Source organism: Stigmatopora nigra, chromosome 10 (genome assembly GCF_051989575.1).
Source record: "Stigmatopora nigra isolate UIUO_SnigA chromosome 10, RoL_Snig_1.1, whole genome shotgun sequence".
Classification (NCBI taxonomy): Eukaryota; Metazoa; Chordata; class Actinopteri; order Syngnathiformes; family Syngnathidae; genus Stigmatopora; species Stigmatopora nigra.
The window spans coordinates 5930805-5952605 of NC_135517.1; the positions used below are offsets into that span (position 1 = coordinate 5930805).

Below are 21801 nucleotides of genomic sequence, written 5' to 3' on the forward strand. Positions count from 1 at the left end.
GGGTGTTGTTTTATACCACCTCAGGGTGATCCTCAAATTGGCAAAATAAGATTAAAGGTGGATTTCAGGGACAGTGAAGAGCTCAAGTCTGACTGATAATTGACTTTGCCAAAGGATGTAGGCCCTGCAGGTCACATCCTTAACACTTTAACACGCATCGAACACATTTGATCATTCATTACATATTGCAATCACATAAACCCAAGTATAAATAACAGCTTTATCTTACAATTTTTACGTTACCCAGTAAAAGAAAGACATTTTCTCATAATTTACATGGGTCATGGGTCCCCCCCTCTGGCCCAAAGTCAGTTAGAATAAACTCCAGCACACACGACCCTAGTGAGGATAAAGCAGTTAAGAAAATGAGATGAGAGATTAGGTAAAGTACAAGATAGAGCTCTTGATTGACTGACTCCAACTTGTCCTCCTAGCAGCTAAATGATGATAATCACAAGTTGCTTTTTTAATCTATTTTTAATGCATTTCTCTAAAAATGCTCAATTCTTCAAGTCTTATTAATATCTTTATTATTATTCAATCATTATTATTTATTTTTCTTTTTACAGCTTGTTTCTTTTTATCCACAAGAGTATCAATCAGGACTGAGAGTCGGCACTAATCATAATTAGCATTATAATTATTATTATCATTATTATTATTACTATTATTATTATTGTTGTTATTGTTATTATTATTAAATTATAATAAAAATCGGATTGCAGGGATGAATCCGATATTTCTGCACTCAGAATGCAGCTTAATTATGTGTTGGGTACAATTCTGGGGAAAAGGTTTTGGTGAGGCGAATTAAGCTCGCCACACCCTCTGTAGGTGAGGAGTATGCCATTGGGGGTCAGGTGATAAAATGTAGGAAGGCTCCTCCAGGAATTTCTTCAAGCCAATTGCTACATCCCGAGAAAAAATCAGAGTCAATGCCGCACCTGTACAAAATGCTGGTTTCCCCCTGAATAACTTCTGTGTGGCCAACTAAAGAAGAAAACTAACCAAACCAATGTATCCATTAAACGATAGTCCAATTTAAAACTGGCGGGTTGTGAGCAGAGTCTGGTCTCAGTGGACACTGCCAATACAAAATCTGAATGAGGTTAACTGTGCTTGATACTTGGAAATAAAGTTAAATTGAATGAGGTGGTTAGTTTTTTTTCCCACCCTGTATGTACTTGATCGGGAGTGCCATAGATTAGTGGGTTTAAGTATACTTATCCTATTTAATAATAGAAGATTTATATAAAGCAGGTCACGCTGAAATTAAAGCCAACAATTTATAGCTTCAAAAAGTAATGAATAACAATTTTAATGGTCACATTTTTCTCTTAACACAACAAAATCTGTTTATATTCAGTTTGAAATAATAATTTTGCAATTCATATTCAAAGGGACATTTGACACTAGATGTTCCATGAGATTTAGATGTCATGTTAAATATTTTTTGTATTCAGTAACAATTTTTTTGCACAACATTGTAAAGGTACAAAAAGGTGATGCTGAAAATGAAATCACTTTTTTGTTAAAAACCTTTTCAAAGATAAGAGTGACAAATGATTTCAAGAGTAAGCCGGTTTACAAATGGCAACACAAAAGGGGGCAAAGGGTTTAACATTTAAAACCTTTAAAGCCACCGTAGCCTTTACACCTTTAATCTCCTTGACGATGTGTGATAAGTGATGGATTTATATACTCTTTCTTCCAAATCTTATCACGTATATAGTTGCCACAATTTATCCCATTTTATCACTTTAAACCTGTAACTTAAATATTCTGTCCTTAGTCTTTGTTTCAAATGGGGACCACATGTATCTGGATATATATGGATTTAATTGTTTTACGTCTTCGGCGACGTCGAGCGTGGAACGTGGTAGTTGGACCCAAATGCAGGGAAGCAATCGCGAGGACAAGGACGTGGAGTGGTCTAACAAAAGTTTAATTACTGAAGCAGGGTTCTTAATAAGGACTTAGGCCTCAAACATGACATGAAAGACATGGGGTAACGAGGAACCAGAGCAGATGAATCGCCCAAGACGAACTAACACACAGAGTTTAAACGGACAGACAAGGGTTGATTATCAGAATTGGCCCTATGCCAATAATCTGACACCCTCCACTTTGAGAGAGATAATCTAAACAAAAAAAAAAGTACCTTTCTCTGTAAATGGTATTATAAAAATCATGCTATGTTGGAAATTAAATAGGCAAGTGCTATAACTTTTATTTGTGCCTGACAAGGAACAATACCACTGCTTTATCTTGTAATACAATTTCTACAGATAATAATATGTCAATCTTCAGTACTGTCATGCTCTTCTTTTTTTATTTAAGCATTTTTTTGGCCTTACACGTCCGCCTAACTGTTTCGATATCAAAGGTCCAAAACCTAGGCTCTGACTTTCCTGTGAGGAATTTGCGTGTTCTCCATGTGTCTACATTGGTTTTACCCCAGTTACCAAAGTGTCCTACATCCCAAAAAACATGTGGGAAGGTGATTGAACTCTCCAATCGCAGCTGACTTTCGCACTCAACCATACCTAGGGACAATTTAGAGTGTCCAATCAGCCTACACTCTATGTTTTTTGGTATGAGGGAGGAAACCGAGAAATCCATGCAAGCCCTTAGAGAACATGCAAACTCCACACGGGATTGAACCTGGCTGACTAGTTAACCAATCCCCCATTGCTTATTATTTGTGAAGAAAAATCATTTGAGTATCTATGAAGAGAATGTTTGATTTCAACCAAATTTGTACAAAAAAAATGTCTCAGCCCAATGCCAATGGATTATAATTTGTAGAAATGACTCCTACAAACAGGAAGCCATCTGTCACCTAGATTCCATGTATGACAATACGTACAAGTGGGATTTCGACAGCAAGGCGATTGCTCCCATCTGCTTAGTGTCCAGAAATTGTCACGAGCAAGCCTTCCTAATCTTCAATCCTCACAAATTGGATTCACACCTCGTACGCAATTGCAAGGCATTTAATGGGCTCCTTGCGCATTGCGAGGCGTCTATGTGTACATTGGAGGTGACTCCTGTCCACCTTAATTGCCATAGTCTTCAAACGTGATTACGGGAGCTATGTAGCCGGTCACAGGTCAAAGATTTCAGCTTGCCAATGACGACAAAGAGCAGGGAATTGCAAAGCCTTTTGGAGTGGCAAAGGTAGAAAGGGGCATGTGAATTGAATTTGAAACAAATGTATTGGTTGGTGGACAAAGGAAAAACTAGTTGGTTTTAAATCCTTTTTTCCACATTAATGTTTTTTTTCCGCTTTCCACTTGGTATTTCACAAGCCCAAACACCTTTATGACGAGGCCACATCCCCCACACCAAAGAAGGCCAAAAGAATGTGAGGGAACAAATTGAATTGGGCTAGGGGCGTTCTTAGAAACTGAAAAAAATCTGGGGAAAAAAGGATTTGTAAGTTTACATTTTAAAAGAATCAAGAACAAATCTTGAACTCATTCATTTATTTTGTGTGTCACTTATCCTCACAAGGGTCGCAGAGAGATCTCGTACCTATTTCAGCCAATGACAGGGCACAAGGAGACAATGGTCTCATTCATTAATCAGGCCTTAAACAAAAAAAACAACTTTTAAATAAAAGAGGCTTAAAGATTCATGCATATACGTCCCTATAATTTACCTAGCGAATTTTGTCCCTAACCACAACAAAACAGGATAAGGGTGACAGGCCTGTAGCCTGTAAAAATAATAAACACCTATAGAATACTGTATACATGTACACACACTCATATTATATGCATACGTATGAAGATCAAACTCATCAGTTGGGTATGTGGGCCATTGGCTTAGCTGAGCTGTAAATGAGATTGATACGCAAGCTTGGAAGTGCTCATTAGATGACAGCAGGTGAGAAACGACACGTTAAGTCAAAACACTTAAATGGGATTACCAGGTCATCTAACAGTAACGTAAGCGATGAGCACACTTTGGTGGATGTAATGTGTGACAGGATGTAATGAACCAAAACCAAAACCAGAAGAGCCACATAAAGAAGATGCATCCTGTAACTGACCTGGAATATGGACAACTACATTTGTGGAATAAATTTGATACCTACTGAATGCGTAGTATGATTACCATTATTAAAGATTTTTCCAGTGTTCCCTAAAAGTGGTCAGCACATCGGCCTCTCAATTCTGGGGTTGAGGCTTCGATCCAGGGTGGGTCCTCACTGTGGGAATTTTGTCGCGGTATTCCGGGCTCCTCCCACATTCCAAAAACATGCAAATATAGGCTGATTGAACCCTCTAAATTTTCCCTAAGAGTGTGACCATGAATGGTTGTCAGTGTACTTGTGCCCTGCGATTGGCTGGCAACCAATTGCATGGTGACCGTAGTTAGCTGGGAGAGGCTCCGACACCCTCGCAAGCCTATTGAGGATGAAGCGGTTTTGAAAATCAATGAATTAATAATTTTATTCATGTTTGCATGAATGTTAAGAGTATGCTGGAATAGGCTGCAGCACCCTAATGAGGATGAAGCGATTCAGAAAATGAGATGAGCTGAGAGAGAGTACAATCAAAAATATTTGCAATTTTTAGCATATACAGTGAGTATGACAGTTAAAAGAGAGAAAGAGAAATATTTAGATTAAAAGGCCGTGACACATAAAACAGCTTTGTAGGTCACTGTGTCGCACTAATATAAACATTAAATAAGCGAACACTTTCTCACTGGCTAATCTTGACAGATCCTCTTTAACTCCTGACAGGATCTGTGCTCTAATCTCCAGTGGCCCAGACAAATTCACACCTGATGCTTCCTCTCCTTCTCTTCTCATGCAGCCCATTGATACTCAAGCTCAGAGATCAGACTGCAGCCGTGCTTCCGCTCTAGCTCCACAGCACTAATTGAATTACCAATGTGACAGTTCTAGTTTTAGAGTAGAAATATAGGTTCTACACAGATTCAGTTATTGTATTTCAGATGATGTGCACTACATATATCTCTTTCTGTACTTAACATAAGGTCAACTGTGGCGAGGCAACCCACCAAAAAAGTGATTTTCTGTCATTCACTCATTTATTTTCTAAACCAATTTATCCTCAGTTGGGTTGTGGGGGGTGCATCGGCCTCACAGTAGTTCCGCCTGTGTGGAGTTTCCATGTTCTCTGAAGATAAAGCGGTTCAGAAAATGAGATGAGATGAGAGAAAACCCTACATTCTGTACTGTAATGGACTCTATTTATACTTAAGTCCAGCAGGGAAATCAGGATGGTGAAGGACATGGAATTGCAGCACCTCCAAGGGGCCACAATTGCAATATCAAGCAGACACGTGAAAGGATGGTTTCCTATTGGTTGATGATGATCCACGTGCCCCTGTGACTGGCTGGCCACCGAGTATGAGTGACCCCCCGACCTCATGTCCGAAATCAGATGGGATTGGCTCCAGCACCCTCTGCGTGCCTTTTCTTTTTCTTTGCAAATACTGATTATAGTATATATGTATTTACTCATTCATTCATTCACTCATTCATTCTTTTTTTCAATCTTGGTGGATTCCTGAGTGAAGTTGACATGTACTCCCCCCAGGGCCTGGGGGGGTTTTCTCCAGGAATTCTGGTCCCCTCCCACACTCCTAAAACTAGCCTAAATAGTAAGCTGTTTGAACACACTAAGATGCCCCTAGGCCTAGTGTGAGCCTAAAATGGTTGTCCAGTTGTTTATGTCAGAAATAGAATTAAAAACAATTCAATGTTTAATGTCCCTTTTTTTTAAGTACAATTGCCGATTCTCCCGATTTTTTTAAATTAGGTTTAAAAATGTGTTTTTTAGAATTACTGTGTCTTTAGTGGCCCGACGGATGAGTGGTTAGCGGGCTGGCCTCACAGCCCTGGGGTTCTGGGTTCAAATCCAGGTCAGTCCATCTGTGTGAAGTTTGCATATTCTCCCTGGACCCATGCGGGTTTCCTCTGGGTACTCTGGTTTCATCCCATGTTCTCAAAACATGCAAAAAAAATCTTCAGTCCAGAGTCTTCGTTTCAGCATGGATTTTCACATTATCCTCATCTTTCCCCTCATTTTCTGAAACGCTTTATCCTCATTCATTTCTCCGGGGGTGCTGGAGCTTATCCCAACTGACATTGGACCAGAGGACATCCCGATTGCAAGGATTTTGACATTTTTTCCCTCCTGATTCTGTGCAATTGCAAAACACAACTAGGAGACAAAACATTTTCTGAACTAGTAAAAAAAAGATCATTCATAGCAGAAAAAAACGCGAATAAATGAATCTGCAATAAGTGAAGCCCTTTTCTGCAGAGTCCTGTTTGTGTAGCCATGCTGAAGACCCGCCTTCATTTACTCTGCAACACAAGCGCTCGCCCCCCACCCACCGTATCTTCCCCATCTCCCCCGCCCTCACCCTCCGGTCCTCTTGTCTTCCTACTGAGTCCAGCTTTCTTACTTTATCACCACACTTGCAATGCTCACCCCATACCCTTGCCCCTATCACACCAACTCGCACCCAGATGAGGATCACCTCACTATGAATGAAGTGCCACACGTAGCCGGATTGCTAACGTTGTGACTGCCTTTCTCAGGTACTATCAATGCCATTTAATTCACACTAAACGCTCTTTCCCTTTCGCTTGTGTCCGCGGTGGCTGTAAACATGTGAACTTGAGTGGCGTTTAGGGGTAGTGATGCTAACTTTTCTTTGGCCATGGGGCTTTAAACCGCTAATTCACTTCTTGTTGGTGCTTGTTGTCACATTATGTAGGCCAAAGGTGACTAGCAGCCCTGCTGCCGGAGTGGTTGTTTCACTTGTTTTAGGATAACATCTCTACCAGTGGATCTCTTTTGGAAACAAATGCATTACAAGGTCCTGCTGTGCAGACTAGAGTAGTGTCACAGTCACTCTGTAGAAATAGTGGTATTGCTTATGTACACAAATAATGGACTATGATTTCTTCATGTCAAATTCGGATGTAGTTTAGATGCTATTCATAATTTGATGAGCAGGTGCTGAGCAATGTGTAGTGTGAGTCATTTGGCACTCATAGGGGAAATTCTTTTTTTCCCAGTTGATGCCAATTTTAGTCTCCTAGTTGTGTTTTGCAATTACACAGAACTCTGGCAAGTTTATGAATATCATTTTAATATGCATTCATTCAGTTTCTGAACCGCTTTTTCTTCATCAGGGTCGTGGGGGGTGCTGGAGCCTATGCCAGTTTACTCTGGGCCCGGGGTGGAGGTCACCCTGAATCAATGGCCAGCCAATCCCAGGGCACAATGAGATGGAAAACCATGCACACTTACACCCACACTTAGGGTCAATTTAGAGTGTCCATTCAGGCTACTACTGCATGTTTTTGGAACGTAGGAGGAACCCGGAGTACCCGGAGGAAACCCACGCAGGCCCGTGGAGAACATGTAAACTCCACACAGGTGGACCGACCTGGATTTAAACCCAGGACCCCAGAGCTGTGAGGCCAACGCGTTTACCAGTCATCTGTCATCTCTATCAGTTTAATAGTTTATGAAAATAGACCTTGGCTAGCAGAATGGAACACAGCGTTTCCACTCGTATTGAGTAATAGACCCAGGGAAAAAGGTGTCAAATATGTTTCCAACTAACTCATAAATTATTGTGTATTTCTTGGCAAAGGTAAGTCAATCAGATTTACTTGCATTCTGTCATCCTTTACAGCTTTGCAGCTTTAACATCCGTGGCATCGCTGCATGGCATTTTTTAGATTTAAATACATTTAAAGTATCCAACTAAAAAATGTCAAAATTCACACTGAAACCAGAAAGCGGGAATTGCAATCATTATTAAGGGGAGCATTTAGCTGAGTTGGACAGGTATGTAAGAAAGAATCTTGAAACATGGGTAGTGGTTGTTGTGAGACAGCCAATTTGATTGAATTGAATGCTTTTATTGTCATAGTATGAGAGCGAGAATCAATGCATCCGCCATAAAATTTTCAAAATAAAAGAACAGATAAGGAAATACATTTACTTTTTGGGGGATTTCGATCTTTTTCATATCTCGAGTCACTCAATTGCATATAGAAAATGTTGTAACCTAAAATGTTCGTACCGATAGGCATTCGTAGTTAGAGGAATGACTATTTGTTTTTTGAATGAAATGCTAAAAAAACTGCCACCCTCCCTCAGTATCATTCATGTATGTTGTTTTCTTTCTTATCTGGCCTTCCTCGACTGCCGAGACAAAAACAAAACAAAAAAATAATAATAAACATATATTGGCTAGCAGCAAAGTTCATTGTGTTTAAAAATGTGGGGCAAAAGTCAAACATAGACTGAAACTATACAGCAGATATGTCATTGATAAAAACATAATTTTGAAATTATATATGCAGGTTGTACTATAAAATATTTATAAAAGGCAATGCTTAATTTTATATTACATTAATTGTTAACTAATTGGGATGTATATGTCTAAGGAAAATATATGTAGCACACATTACAGGACACTTAACAGTTAATTTTTGTCTAACTTGGTGGTATTTCACACTTGATACTGAACAGAATAAGCCCTAAATGTAATTCTGTGTTAATCTATCACTGATTTATCATTCACCTTCTTGAAGGAATGAACTAATTATGCACATTATGTAAGCATGATAAAATAATACCAAAAATGGATCTTCAATGTCACCTCTAAGTGGATGTGATTGCTGGACAAAGAGAAACTCATACCTCATCACACTCTTATGCAGTGTCCTTTTTAGGGTCTACTCAGCCTGAAGCTGGTGCCTTCTCCCCAAGTGTCAACAGCTTAGGGGACTGATTAAAACTCATGCTATGAGAATGTTGTTTTTCAAGATGCCCTTTTGGATAACAGCTGCATCAAACTGTGGCCTCTGGGCCTCTGTAACATGCTGTGACGTACACTTTGATATGGCCACATCTGCAGCAACCTGATGTGACAGCTTTGTTATTTTTTTAGTTTTTTTTCTGAAAAAACAAACATTTTTCAAGGCTACAACCATGAGTACTAGTTTGCATGGCCCAGTGCACAGGCTTTGTAGTTTTACACAGAACAGCTTATACTCAAAAATCCCATTTTACATCATTTTTTGTCCAAAGGATAGACAATACCATGTAAAAATAACTTGCATTTTTTTAAACAAATTGAAAGTGCTGTGCACTTTAATCCACCTTAGAACACTGCTGATAACAATTTTAAAATAATTTTATATAATAAAAAAAGATGCATTTTGACAAAGTATAGCCATTTCAAACTATTGGAAAAATCTACTTAAAGCCAGTCAATAAAAGTAAAGCTCTGGTGTTCATAAGCAAAGTTATTTTACACAAATTTCATAACCCCACTTCAAGTGAGGCAGTTCATTGTACACATCAATGTGGTAAATGTTTAAAAAATGTGCACTAGAAACCACCAAATTAAACATTTAACTCTGAAAACACGTTGTTGCTTGTTTGTCCAAGTACTGTAATTATCAACTGCAATTTAACAGGAGTCAAAAATCCATTGCCCGAGATCAGCTACGTAACTTGAGCCTGAAAGGAATTTCCTGAACTTGTTGGCTTGGCTTCATCTCAAAAAATCATTGTAGTTTCTGAACAACATGGCAATAAATTGAGAGGACAATAAACGGTAGTTACTGAAGTGAACTTATGTTCTTAAACAGTTAGTCACTGAACTGGGATCAAGCAACAGTCAAGGCCTGGAATTGTGGCTTTTACAGAATATGGTTTATCATAATAATATAAAAAGGTGATCTGAAATGATGATAAAATAGGTGTGCAGATTTAAATGCATTTTCAACTATCAAAAAGATCATTTCACGGTTTTATCGCCACATTATTTGGTATCCAAGCTAAAACATTGAATTATGGTTTTGTTTCAAAGACCAAAACAATTCAATCAATTGATCGTTGGTTTCAGAATGTAAGCAATGTTAAGTGTTTTCACTAGTTAGAACGTGCCCTCAGATGCTATTTCAAAAACGTAAGAGTGTTTTTTTTAACTGTGTGTGCCTGTGTCACTTATGGCAGGGGGAAGTCAGTCAACTGTTTTTCGTCAAAGATTTTACAGCATGATAGACTGCAAACCCGAATAAGTTACCAGAATTCAAAACATTTGAGGCAATCATCCATGCATTTTCTGTTCTGCTTACCTTAACAAAGGTTGCAGGAATATTACACTTGTTAAAACAACGGGACTCAAACCTGGGAAAGTTAATCAGCACCACTTTGTCTGGAAGTGCTTAACCACTATAATTCAAGCTGGCCACACCTCTTTTTTGCAGTCTTTATGGGCCCAAAATGTTGATATATTGTGTGAAGAAACCAACAGTTTGGTTATGTATAGATTATGTTGTCCCGAAAAAAAAAATAGTTTCGGCCCTTGTGAATAAAGCCTTTCTTTGAAATACAAAGAAAACATTTAAAGGCATGCAAAATCGGACAAAATAGGTCTTCAAGGGTTAATATTATGTCATTCGCAGTCCATTTTATGAGTGCGCTAACAATAAAGTGATGTGCAAGCATTGAAGCCATCCTTTTTATATATAGCGTTCAAATAAAGGTTTAGAAAATGTATATTTAGTATTTTGTGAGCAAACTTGCTGTATTCAAGTATGCCAAACTTGCGATGGATGGGCTTGCAGACCATAGTTTTGTTTATTTCTACTCACCTTAAGTATGCTATTTTCTGAAAGATGATAAGGTGTTGAATAGATGTGCCCCTATCAAGGCTCACCACTTAAATTTAAATAGTTTTTATGTGACATTTTGCTTTCGTAGAAGATATGCCATTATTAGTGGGGCTGAGCTAAAGATACTTAGAGTTTAATTTGTTGGGTGAGCTCATTTTATTGAAATAAAACTCCATAACAATGAATGATGTGTTTTGAATACTAATAAACTGTAGTTCACTCAGGTGTCATCAGGCCATTGTCAGTTCTGATGTCACTTTTTCCTTTATTATCCTGCTGCTGACCTCATTGTCATGGATTATGAAGTCACTATAATGTATACATCATTTAGTGTAGAAGAGGACATTTGTAAGATGTTTAGCCTCACTCCCACTCTATAACTATAGCAGCCAGACAAAAGCAACATTGTGGAGAAAGTCCCTTTGTTACTAAGCAGCTTTGACCCTTTGGTGACTCTCTGTAGCAAGACTGCAGTCATTATTCTCACAATTTGAAAAGTTCCATCTCCATTGCGTAGCAAAAATCCACGTTCTCGAAAGCAAGTATCAAAACCGTCTCATAAAATTGTGTGTAACTTTTATCAGAAAGCTGAAAAGGAACAGTTTTGTCTTTGTTGTTGTCCTTTGTAATTTGGATAGGAGCTGTTAAAATGTTAGCTGTGGAATCTCAGGGCAACTAAATAAACATGCCAAATATTTGAACGAGGAACAAATGTTTTTTTGTGTTTAAAAGGTTTTTTTTCAAATTTCTCAATAGGATTAATAATATATATATATTATTTATTTTTTATGCATGTAATTGTGGAACTGTTGTCATTTTAGCATCTCTGTGCAAGTTTCCTGGAAGCTGCTGGAGTATTTTTCCCTCAATGTGTCAGCTGCTGTTTGCCATCATGCCCAATCGCTCAAGTTTCCTCTCCTCATGCTCAGCTGCCTCCACTTCTCTCACTGTACTTTAGTATATTTATATAATCCTATTGTAAAATTCTCTCTTGTCTGATTTGTGGTGCTTTTTGTTTTACTATAACAAGCTACTGCTTGAATGCTTATTTGCATTGTCAGCATCTTTGGCCATCTTGGCATTTTGGATTCCAAAAGTTTGCATATTCAAATTTTACAAACTGGAATTTTCTTTATCCACAGAAAGACTTTTAGCTGGTTATTTTTTATATAATTATAAGTGATAAATAGGTTTTACTAGTATCTTAGGGAGCTTTTGAGTCCTTTTTACTTAAGAACGTTGCCTGCTGTCCCGAACATTTAAAATATGAATATTTAAATTTAAAAATAGGACCTGCAACTTCTGCTCGGATTCATTTGTCTCATCGGTATTAAATCTGTATTATGTTATGTTGTGATAACCTATCATTGTCTCATCTCATTTTGAATATCCTATTATTTATGGATACATTTTAGAGATTTCCATATTTCTTCTAATCCTTACCATATGATTGCAGTGCCATGGAAAATGACTCAAAGATCAAGTTCAAGGCTGGCAAGGAAAGGGCCGCATCTGGACCAGTTATTGTGGCCAGAGGACAGTGGTCCAATAAAATGGAGTTCCTCCTTGCAGTTGCAGGACAAATTATTGGACTTGGAAATGTGTGGCGGTTCCCTTACCTTTGCTACAAAAATGGAGGAGGTTAGTTGGTGAACAACTTTATAACTTCTACTATACACTTTGGGAATGCTTTTATATTGTTTTTTTTGTATTGGATACACTGTCTAATAACACAACTTTTTTTACCACCAGGGGTGTTCTTCATCCCTTACATACTCTTCCTCTTTACATGTGGCATCCCCTTATTTCTACTGGAGACGGCTCTTGGCCAGTACACTAAACAAGGCTCCATCACCTGTTGGAAGAAAATTTGTCCTCTTTTCGAAGGTAAATATTCACTTTCCAGGCACACCTGCATTAAAAAGTTAATTTATTCCAATACACTTATCTTGAAGCATCTAAACAACACTGATCATGTGATCCTTTTATTGCACAAAGATAAAAATACTACATTTTTATAATTCCGGTAATTGCTGTGGTATCCTGTGATCTTTAACAAGATGTTAGACTAGGAGCATTAACCAAGGATTTGTGAGGACACTGTAATTTTTAGTTCAGACAATATTAACTAAATATAAAATGCTGGACAGAGGAAAATGCATTTTAGTTATTGGCATTTAATTTACATAAGGAAAATACAGACTCTGACACATTTATAAAATTCACAAAAACGATAATTTCATAATAACTCTCGTCCGAGATCTGAAATGTTTTCTGTGAAATGAAAAATGATTACACTTGTGCTCAACATATTGCATGTCGATGAGATCTGAGCTGTGTGTCAACAAAGGTGCTCTATTTTCGCTCTAAGTTTGTTTGTTTATTTTTGACCAGTGGGCTTTGGCTCTAGTCAAATTCTTAGTCGTATTTTACTCATGTCACCAAGTAACATCTTGGTTTATCAAGATAAAAACATTTTGGAACCATAAATTTTTCCAGAAACTATCACAATCAACAATAGTATTATTTTTTTTTCTGTTGTTATGATTCATTCATTCATTCACCTTCCATACCACGCATCCTCCAAATGGTTGATGAATTTAAGTTGTCATTTCTTGTATTTAAAGAGACTGTTAAAATGAATAACTTGTTGGATTATTCAAAAGTAAAAACTGTTGTTAACAACTAACAACTAAATTTGAATGAATTAAAAAGTCATTGCATGTAATTAGGCGTTCAGGTTGATTTATATTGTCGATAATTGAGGGTGTGTCGCAGCAACTGTCAATAAGCCACTGGCACTTTCTATCACAAATGATAATAGCATGTTTGCTCTGTCAACTCAATTGTGCATTTTTTAGCCTTCAAATGGCATACTAGATGCTTTGAGCAACCGTCCTTCTCATGAAGGTTTTCTATACTAAGTGCTTTCTGTCTCTTTAAATGATAAATATTTATCTGAATCTTATCAACATTGGCAAAAATGGCCCCGGTGCCACTTGGACCAGAATATTTGTCTTATAGAGAGTGTGAGAACAAGGTATTATGAATGAATGTTCAGAATCAAAATTAATTTTTCAGGAAAATTAAAAATTTAAATGATTAACAACCTTTGAAAACACAGCAGCTACATAATGTATTTCCATTCATCCGTTATTTGTAACACTTAACCTTGCAAGGGCAGCAAGTTTGGTGTAGCCAATTTTATCTGACCTTTGTATTTTCTGTTGGTGGAAATGTGAGTATGAATGTTTATCACATTTATTAGATAATATATTTGAACAGCAGCCAGTTCAGGGTGTACCCACCCGCTTGCTATCTGGATCAGGCTTGCCAACTTAGTCAACTCAAGTCAGATTAAGTATTACAGTGGTACTTTTACTCACAAAATTATTTTTTTCCAGAAGTGGTTTTAATTTTTTTTTTTTTTGTATTTTCATTTAAGTAGAGAGGCATTTTAAAACTAGTAATCCTAAAATTAATCGACATGCAAGATCAAAAGTTGGCAATGTATGATGTTGTTATTTACATGTATATATTTAATCTTTGTCCAATTCCAGGTATGGGTTATGGAAGTCAAGTGGTAGTTTTATACTCCAGCATTTATTACATCATCATATTGGCATGGGCATTCTTCTACCTCTTCTCTTCCTTAAGCACTGAGCTGCCATGGGCAAGCTGCAGAAACAGTTGGAACACAGGTATGTCTTTCTGTCTGTGTCTCTACTACATAGACAACGAAAAACAGAAAATTGAGTTCATTATGATATAAGCATAGAAAGTCGATATTTATATGCATGCATGTTCAAAGTTTCTCTTAGGTAAACATTATAAAAATTGTTTTATGATGCCCTTTCGTCTCTATTCCCATCTGATACCCCAATTTATAATATTGACCTATCAGTGGTTAAATTAAAAAGTATGTGGTCTCTACACTAACTGTCTTTGCAACAGAAACATGTGTGGAGTTCAATCAAGGACGCATGCTCAACTGGACTCTCACAGGAAATGCAACGTCACCAGTGAGGGAATTTTGGGAGTAAGTATTTTTTTTTAAATTTAGTTAACAACAAGAAGTTATTGAATAAGCTATTTGATGTAAATGAAAATCAATCCACAGGAGGAGAGTATTGAATTTGACCGGAAGTGTCCATGATTTAGGAGGTTTTCGATGGGAGTTGGTTCTGTGCCTTCTTTTATCTTGGATTATCTGCTACTTTTGTGTGTGGAAAGGAGTGAAGTCCACGGGAAAGGTAGATTAATTCAATGTGTTTGATTGACTATTTCACAGTTTATCTTTAGATAAGGGTCTGTTTGGGTCGAGGTTATGTACACATCACAAGAAAACAATATGGGGTTTGTCACAGGGAAAGAACTTGCTTTAATTTAAATTGAGATAATATCAAGCACAAAAAATACAAATATGAATTCCTTATTACTGTACTTTGTTTTGTCAGGTTGTGTACTTCACTGCCACATTTCCTTATGTGATGCTGGCCATTTTGCTTGTCCGTGGACTCACTCTGCCCGGGGCCATCAATGGCATTAAGTTTTATGTCTACCCAGAACCATCTCGCCTTGCTGATCCACAGGTATGAGACTCTGCATCCCTTCAACAACAACAACAGCATCATGAAATATAAATACTCTGTAACAAACAGGTTACATTTGAATTAGAGCATGGGCTGGTGAGTTATTTGTGGATAATTTTCACCAGGTTGGTGTTTTACCTACGGTGACCCTTGTAATTGCTTTACAGTCAAACATTACCGAGTAGACATCAAGCATTTTCCACTGACGCCAGCCAGCATAGAATGTTTTCCTCTGACGTCTCGTACTGTGTTCTAAATTTGTTTGCAGGTCTGGATGGACGCTGGCACACAAATTTTCTATTCCTATGCCATTTGCATCGGTTGTTTGATGGCACTTGGCAGTTACAACAAGTACAACAATAACTGTTACAAGTAAGTTTAAAACCAGTTCTGTCAATATATGCTATAGCACTTAAAAATCGGTGTTTAGGTCTAATACAAGTGTCCTTATTTTATGGTAATAGCTCCACTCAGCTTTTAGAATGATTGATTTAATTTTCTATTGTACTCTTTATTCTTTGCAAAATGTAATGTTTAGATCAGTTGTAAAAATTTCACAGGACCTGAGATCCCTCACTACTTTGACAAAGACTTTTTAAAGGATTACTCTATACATAAACATATCCCTGTTTATGTTAACACAAACCCAAACCACAGTCCTGTTTCAGGAACGTACTTAACCGTACGAAAAAAAAGAAAATTGAGCACTGTAAACTAAACATGCTTGGAATTTGACTGAGTGCGCAAGCAACACAAAAACACAGAGGAAACTTTTAGATTACTGCAAAAATATTAAGCCGAGTAACCCACAGGAGAGCTGAGAGAAATACAGAGGCTACAATTCTTATATAAATACTTATTGCAAGAAATTTATTTATGTATGCTTTAGTTTTATTATCATTATTATTATTTTGTTGGTTTTTTTGAGGCCAGAGGTGCTGTTTACAAAATCCTATACAACACTTGCAGCGTACACAATTTGAAATGATACAAAAAACTTATACAATACCGGAAAAATGTAATAATAAGTTGACAGTTATGGGTTTGATTCTCATTCAGTGGCAGTGGGATTGTGTGTGACTGGTATTCAGACTGCAGGCATATTCGATTGCAATTTGTTTCATTCTCATATCCGATTTTAACCACTGGCCATCTAGGCTTTGTTTAGCAAGTGTTCGAATTGGAATTGTGCCTGTTCAAACTGGGCCTCATAATTGAGCTATCTGACAGGTTACTGTAGCATCAAAGGCATCATCACGCGCGTATTGTTTGAGGTGGCAAGGAACAACTTTACTAAATCATTATACAAGCTTCTTGGGCGAGGTTGTTATTGGGTGTGTTTTGGTAATCGATTTGGGGAAGGTGATGCACTTACGTAAATAAGAACTCGGTGTTGGAAATTCTTCCGAAAATGAGATTTTCTGGCCACCATAAAAATGTCAACTCTACGATACACGATTTGGACAAACATAGCGTGAGAATATTAACATAACCACACACACACATCCATAAATCATGCTTTCAAATGATTATTATAATTAGCCAGTTTACAGCAGAATACCTAGTTAAACAATGGTAGCATTACTTACCTACTTTTTTTGCTGTTTTATTTTTTGCTGGCAGAGATTGTATATACTTGTGCCTCCTGAACAGCGGGACCAGTTTTGTGGCTGGTTTTGCAATCTTCTCTGTTCTTGGATTTATGGCTTACGAGCAAAACACAGATATATCCAAAGTAGCGGAATCAGGTAAGACATCATACATTGTACCTTGAGGGGAATACAAACTTGTTTTCTCTCTGTAGGTCCCGGCTTGGCCTTCATTGCTTATCCTCGAGCTGTAGCCATGATGCCATTTCCACAGATTTGGGCCATCTTCTTTTTCATCATGATCATCCTGCTTGGACTGGACAGCGAGGTTGTGTACTATTCTATTGTCAAATAACATGTAAGAAATGGCATCTGTTTGTCAAATTATAACAAATAAAAATTGCGACAAGTATCAGATAAACTGTAGGCAAGTTTAAATTTCAAGGTATCGGTGGGTTTACTTTGTTATATTTACTTGAGTCACTTTTCACATTTACTGTGCCATACTTTTACGAATATATTTGTGAAGAACAAAACGGTACTCTTAGTCCACTTTAAACCAAAGATAAGATCATTTTAATATCAATATAAAACAGTTTTCTCCTTTTAGAGGGCAATCATGCTCTCTCATTTCTGTTGATTTCTCTAGCTGATCATTTTGTCTATTTTTGGGTCTAATATGGTTGTGCAATTGGTTCTAGCACCGCATAATTATAAGAGTGCATATAAATGACATTGTGCTTAGAAAAAATATACAGGTAAAAAAAAAGATTATATTGTAAGCCAGGCACATCAAACATTTCTCAGTCTTTCTAACTAACAGTAAGATTTAACATGTTATAGGGTGAAGAAATAGAATTAAGGAATTAGTTTGAAAACATAATAAACGTATCTCTGCTTCAGTTTGTAGGTTTGGAAGCTCTTGCAACCGCTATTTGTGACCTGAAACCTTCCTTCTTCCACGTCGGCCACAGACGCAAACTACTTTTACTCTTCATTAGTGTTTGCTGTTTCTTCATCGGCCTGGTGATGGTCACTGATGTAAGGCAGGTTTATAATTACTTCTCGGGGTTTCTTGGTCTCCAATTTTGTACCTCTTGTTTACACACAGGGAGGATTATATATTTTCCAGTTGTTTGACTACTACGCCTGCAGTGGGATGACTCTCCTTCTCTTTGCCTTACTTCAGTCAGTTTGTATTGGCTGGGTTTATGGTCAGTATATTGCAAATCTATTTGTTTCTGTTAAATCACCCTTTCTCATCATCGTTTGACCATGTGGCCTCAGGAGCAGATCGTTTCTATGACAACATTGAGGACATGATTGGATACAGACCTTTTCCACTGATTAAACTTTGCTTGAAATATGTCACTCCAGTTATCTGCATGGTAAGTAAACATTTAATCTGACTTGCCACTTCTGAGACAGAAAAAAAATAGTTTGCACTGTTGAAGATTAACTTTAGTTTCCTTCCACTGACCTTGGTTTAGAAAGCTGGCGAAAAATAGCTGTCATGTTGTGCAGAAAAATGTCTACAATGTCTTGCATGTTCTGTCAAGTTCTACCTCTGTTATTTGAAAATGGAAATATTGTGTAAAAATATTCAGTCAGGGTAGAGTTGAATGATTATGTAATTAATAGTGATTATTTTGATTGATTTGACATCACTATCAGTAAGGATGATGATCTATTAATTTATTATTGAATTGCATTTATTTAAGTAGAACACAGACAATTTAATAAAAAGCCTTAAAATGAACGAACAAAAAATGTACTGTTAGTTGTGCATGTAGTTACTGTATCAATAATATAATATAGTATAATTCAACCATAGAATCTGTTCTCACTTAGTGTTCCTCTGATTGTGAGTGCGAAAGGTTGTGTCTCTCCGTTTGCCCTACGGCTGGCTGGTGACCAGTCTAGGGGTGTAGTCTGCCTTCTGCCCCAATTCAGCTGCATAGGCTCCAGCAACCCCTACAACCGTTATGAAAGATGCGCGGTGCAGACGTTGAATGATACTTTTATTCATCCACGCATTACACTGTAGCGCCACCTGGAGGATAATGCCAGAGTATAACGCTTATTACTGTATGTGTAATGGTGACCTTTAAAAATATATATACATATTTCTTCAGAGCTGAGTTCTTTGATTTTCATTATTATGAACTTTTAAAACTTAATTTTAAAGATTAAAAAAAATAAGCCACTTTAGTGCTTCTATGTGAAGACAGCAGCATTGATCGTCTCACCCTGTATTCACTGTTTTTCATGCCTGTTTTCAGGGAACATTTATCTTCTCATTGGTCAAATACAAGCCATTAAAGTTCAACCACACCGTTGAGTACCCATGGTGGGGTTATGCTCTGGGCTTGTGGTTCACTTTGTCCTCCACACTCATTGTTCCTTTACGGATGGCGTACAACCTGTTATCCACTCCTGGGACAATTCGTCAGGTATGATTTTGTTGTGATTGTCATTATCTTTATTATCGTAAGCATTAAAATTTTAATCTTGCCAATATCTGTTTTTAACATAAGGCTAAACTTTCCACTATTTGTCCTTGTAGCGTTTCGCCATCCTGTGCACTCCATCAAAAGACATTTTGCTGCCCAAATCGGACAACAACGTAAATGAATTACAAAACTTGCCGCACAAATCAGCCGTGATGTTGTGAGACTACTAAACTACGAACAAACAACTTTTGATCATCCTTGCAACGTCATTGCCTGGATGTCTCCCTTTAAGACAAGCCAAGTATGTCAGGTTAGAAAATAACTAATCGCAAGACCTTGACTCAGTTTTTGTCCATTCCTAACTATAATATTTTAAGGTTTACATAAAGGGGTAAGGGATGGTTGGATTTTTTTCTGAAAATAACTACAATGAAAAAAATGGTAAATGTGATTCTTTATCCTTTATGGATAAGAAAGAGTTTCTGTTTTCACTTTTAAAGAACAAGCACACTAATGAGCCACTGCTTCAATAATTAAATCCCCTTTTTTGCCTTTAGCCTATAACTATAGCCTTAAAAACGTCATAAGCTGTTGGTGGTTTATAAGGTCTTGAAAGTGATAGCAAAAATCCTTAAATCTACACACATATATACATTGTGTGAATCTTAGCCATGTGAGCCATAACAGCCTTTTCAAGATTTTCTAAGTGCCTTAAACGTCAATAGTTTTCAATAAGAAATGAATCCGCACCAAATTATTGCTAGAAAAGCTTTTAAATATTCACACAGTTTAAGTAAAATATATCCCAGAACAAAGACATGATTTAAAACCACCACACTTTTCTCGGAAAAGTCAGAAACTTGTGAAAATATGGTGGTTCTACGACTTTATTTTTATTTTATATTTGCTTCAACATACGAAACACATAATTTCAATGGCCTAATATTTTTCTTATATTTTTGCTTTTTTTTGCATACCTATCTTTGCCTACATATTTCTTACAAATATAATAATTTTCTACGGGGTTTATAGTGGGTAGTATTAAAGATTGTGAAACGAATTACGCTAATTCAATGTAAAGATTTAAAAAAAACTTTGCAACCAATTAATTTTGTAAATCGCACATGCTGGGCCAGCTAAAAAATACTTTTATTTTTTATTTTGTGCTGAAGCGCAGGAGCGCTTTCTATGAAAATATGGCTCATTTTATATTCTATTTTTGGGAAAATTTCTATAATAATGGGAAGCTAGGAAGTTTTGTCTTTTTATTTTTAGCTTTCTCCTACTGACATTCAATCAATTTACCTAAACTATTAACGCTGACTAGCAGAATTGCACGCAAGGGGGCAGTTTTCAATTGATTTTGCAACAAATGTACACGTTTTTAAACTACCATATTTACTCACATATAAGCCGCTTTTTTTCGGACAAAAAAATGGTGACTGAATCGAATGTAAGGCTTATATGCGCATAAAACACAACTGAGAAATTGGGAATCGTGAGAAATTTTAAAATTTCGAGGCAACTTTCAGGGTGCAGCTTATACACGCAGGCGGCTTATATGCGAATAAATACTGTAAGTCTATGTAGCAAACAACACCCAAAAAATATAGCTGATGTAAGGACACTCAGTAAGGATTTAGTGGCCTCTAAACTCACTCCAAAATTGTTCTAGAAAGACAATCCAAATCTTTCCATGTAACTCCCAACAAATAAGTCTGTTTATATTTATACAGTATATGCACCTCAAAGATTGAAGGGCTTCTGATTTGTCCAGGTTTTAGGGTGCTTTACAAATTTCGCATGGTCCACCATCACTGGGAAAATCGTTTACCAAGAGAAAAATGGTGCAAACTTGTGGTTGTCTGAGAAAGTATGAGTGTAACCATTAAATGGATTATACAACATCTATATTTTTATAATTGTATTATTACCAGGCTTTTGGGGGGGGGTTAAGAAAATACAATGTACATAATTGGGATTTTAAAGATTATTGATTATTCCGTTACGGTTTTCACAATACTCGGGTTATGGTTTTTTCCCCCCATTTTTACCATTTTCTTATTAGATTTTGGGTTGGAATGCCAGGTAGTCTTCCATTGTTTGAAAATTCTATTCACATTTAAAGATCTAACAAATATAAGTAACAATTTAACTGGCATTTAATTTTTTTTCTCCATATTTTGTATTGAATTGTATTATTCAAGTTGGGCGGGGTAATGATCCTTACATGTCATGAATATTGGAGAAATCTCTTGATTGTTTTATTAATATAGCTCGCAACTGTATTGGATTCCGACTTATTTGGAATAACCCTCCAAATGTTGATTTTTGCAGTTTTATTTTTTGATTAAAAATCAGTTGTCTTACTCCAGTGTGATTTTTGTGTAACATTATGATTACAGTACAGGTTAAAAGTTTGGATAACCCTGGCAAAGAGTTATAAAAGCAAACATTTTTCCTGTACT

General features: G+C 36.9%; 1 protein-coding gene across 2 annotated transcripts; it reads left to right on the forward strand.

Annotated features, from left to right (window-relative positions):
• Positions 1-6416: 6416 nt before the first annotated feature.
• Positions 6417-21702, forward strand: LOC144203139 (sodium- and chloride-dependent GABA transporter 2-like). 2 transcript variants are annotated; one of them, XM_077726433.1, is made up of 15 exons: positions 6417-6589; positions 12156-12340; positions 12452-12586; positions 14260-14400; positions 14654-14738; positions 14820-14952; positions 15157-15291; positions 15560-15663; positions 16915-17039; positions 17096-17208; positions 17784-17921; positions 17992-18094; positions 18168-18268; positions 19163-19333; positions 19447-21702. In XM_077726433.1, the coding sequence occupies exons 2-15, from the start codon at positions 12160-12162 to the stop codon at positions 19552-19554; spliced, it is 1773 nt and encodes a 590-aa protein (XP_077582559.1). In that variant the 5' UTR covers positions 6417-6589; positions 12156-12159; the 3' UTR covers positions 19555-21702. The 2 variants fall into 2 exon arrangements, with proteins under 2 accessions (XP_077582559.1, XP_077582560.1); XM_077726434.1 differs by lacking the exon at positions 6417-6589 and adding an exon at positions 11082-11237.
• The last annotated feature ends 99 nt before the right edge of the window (positions 21703-21801 follow it).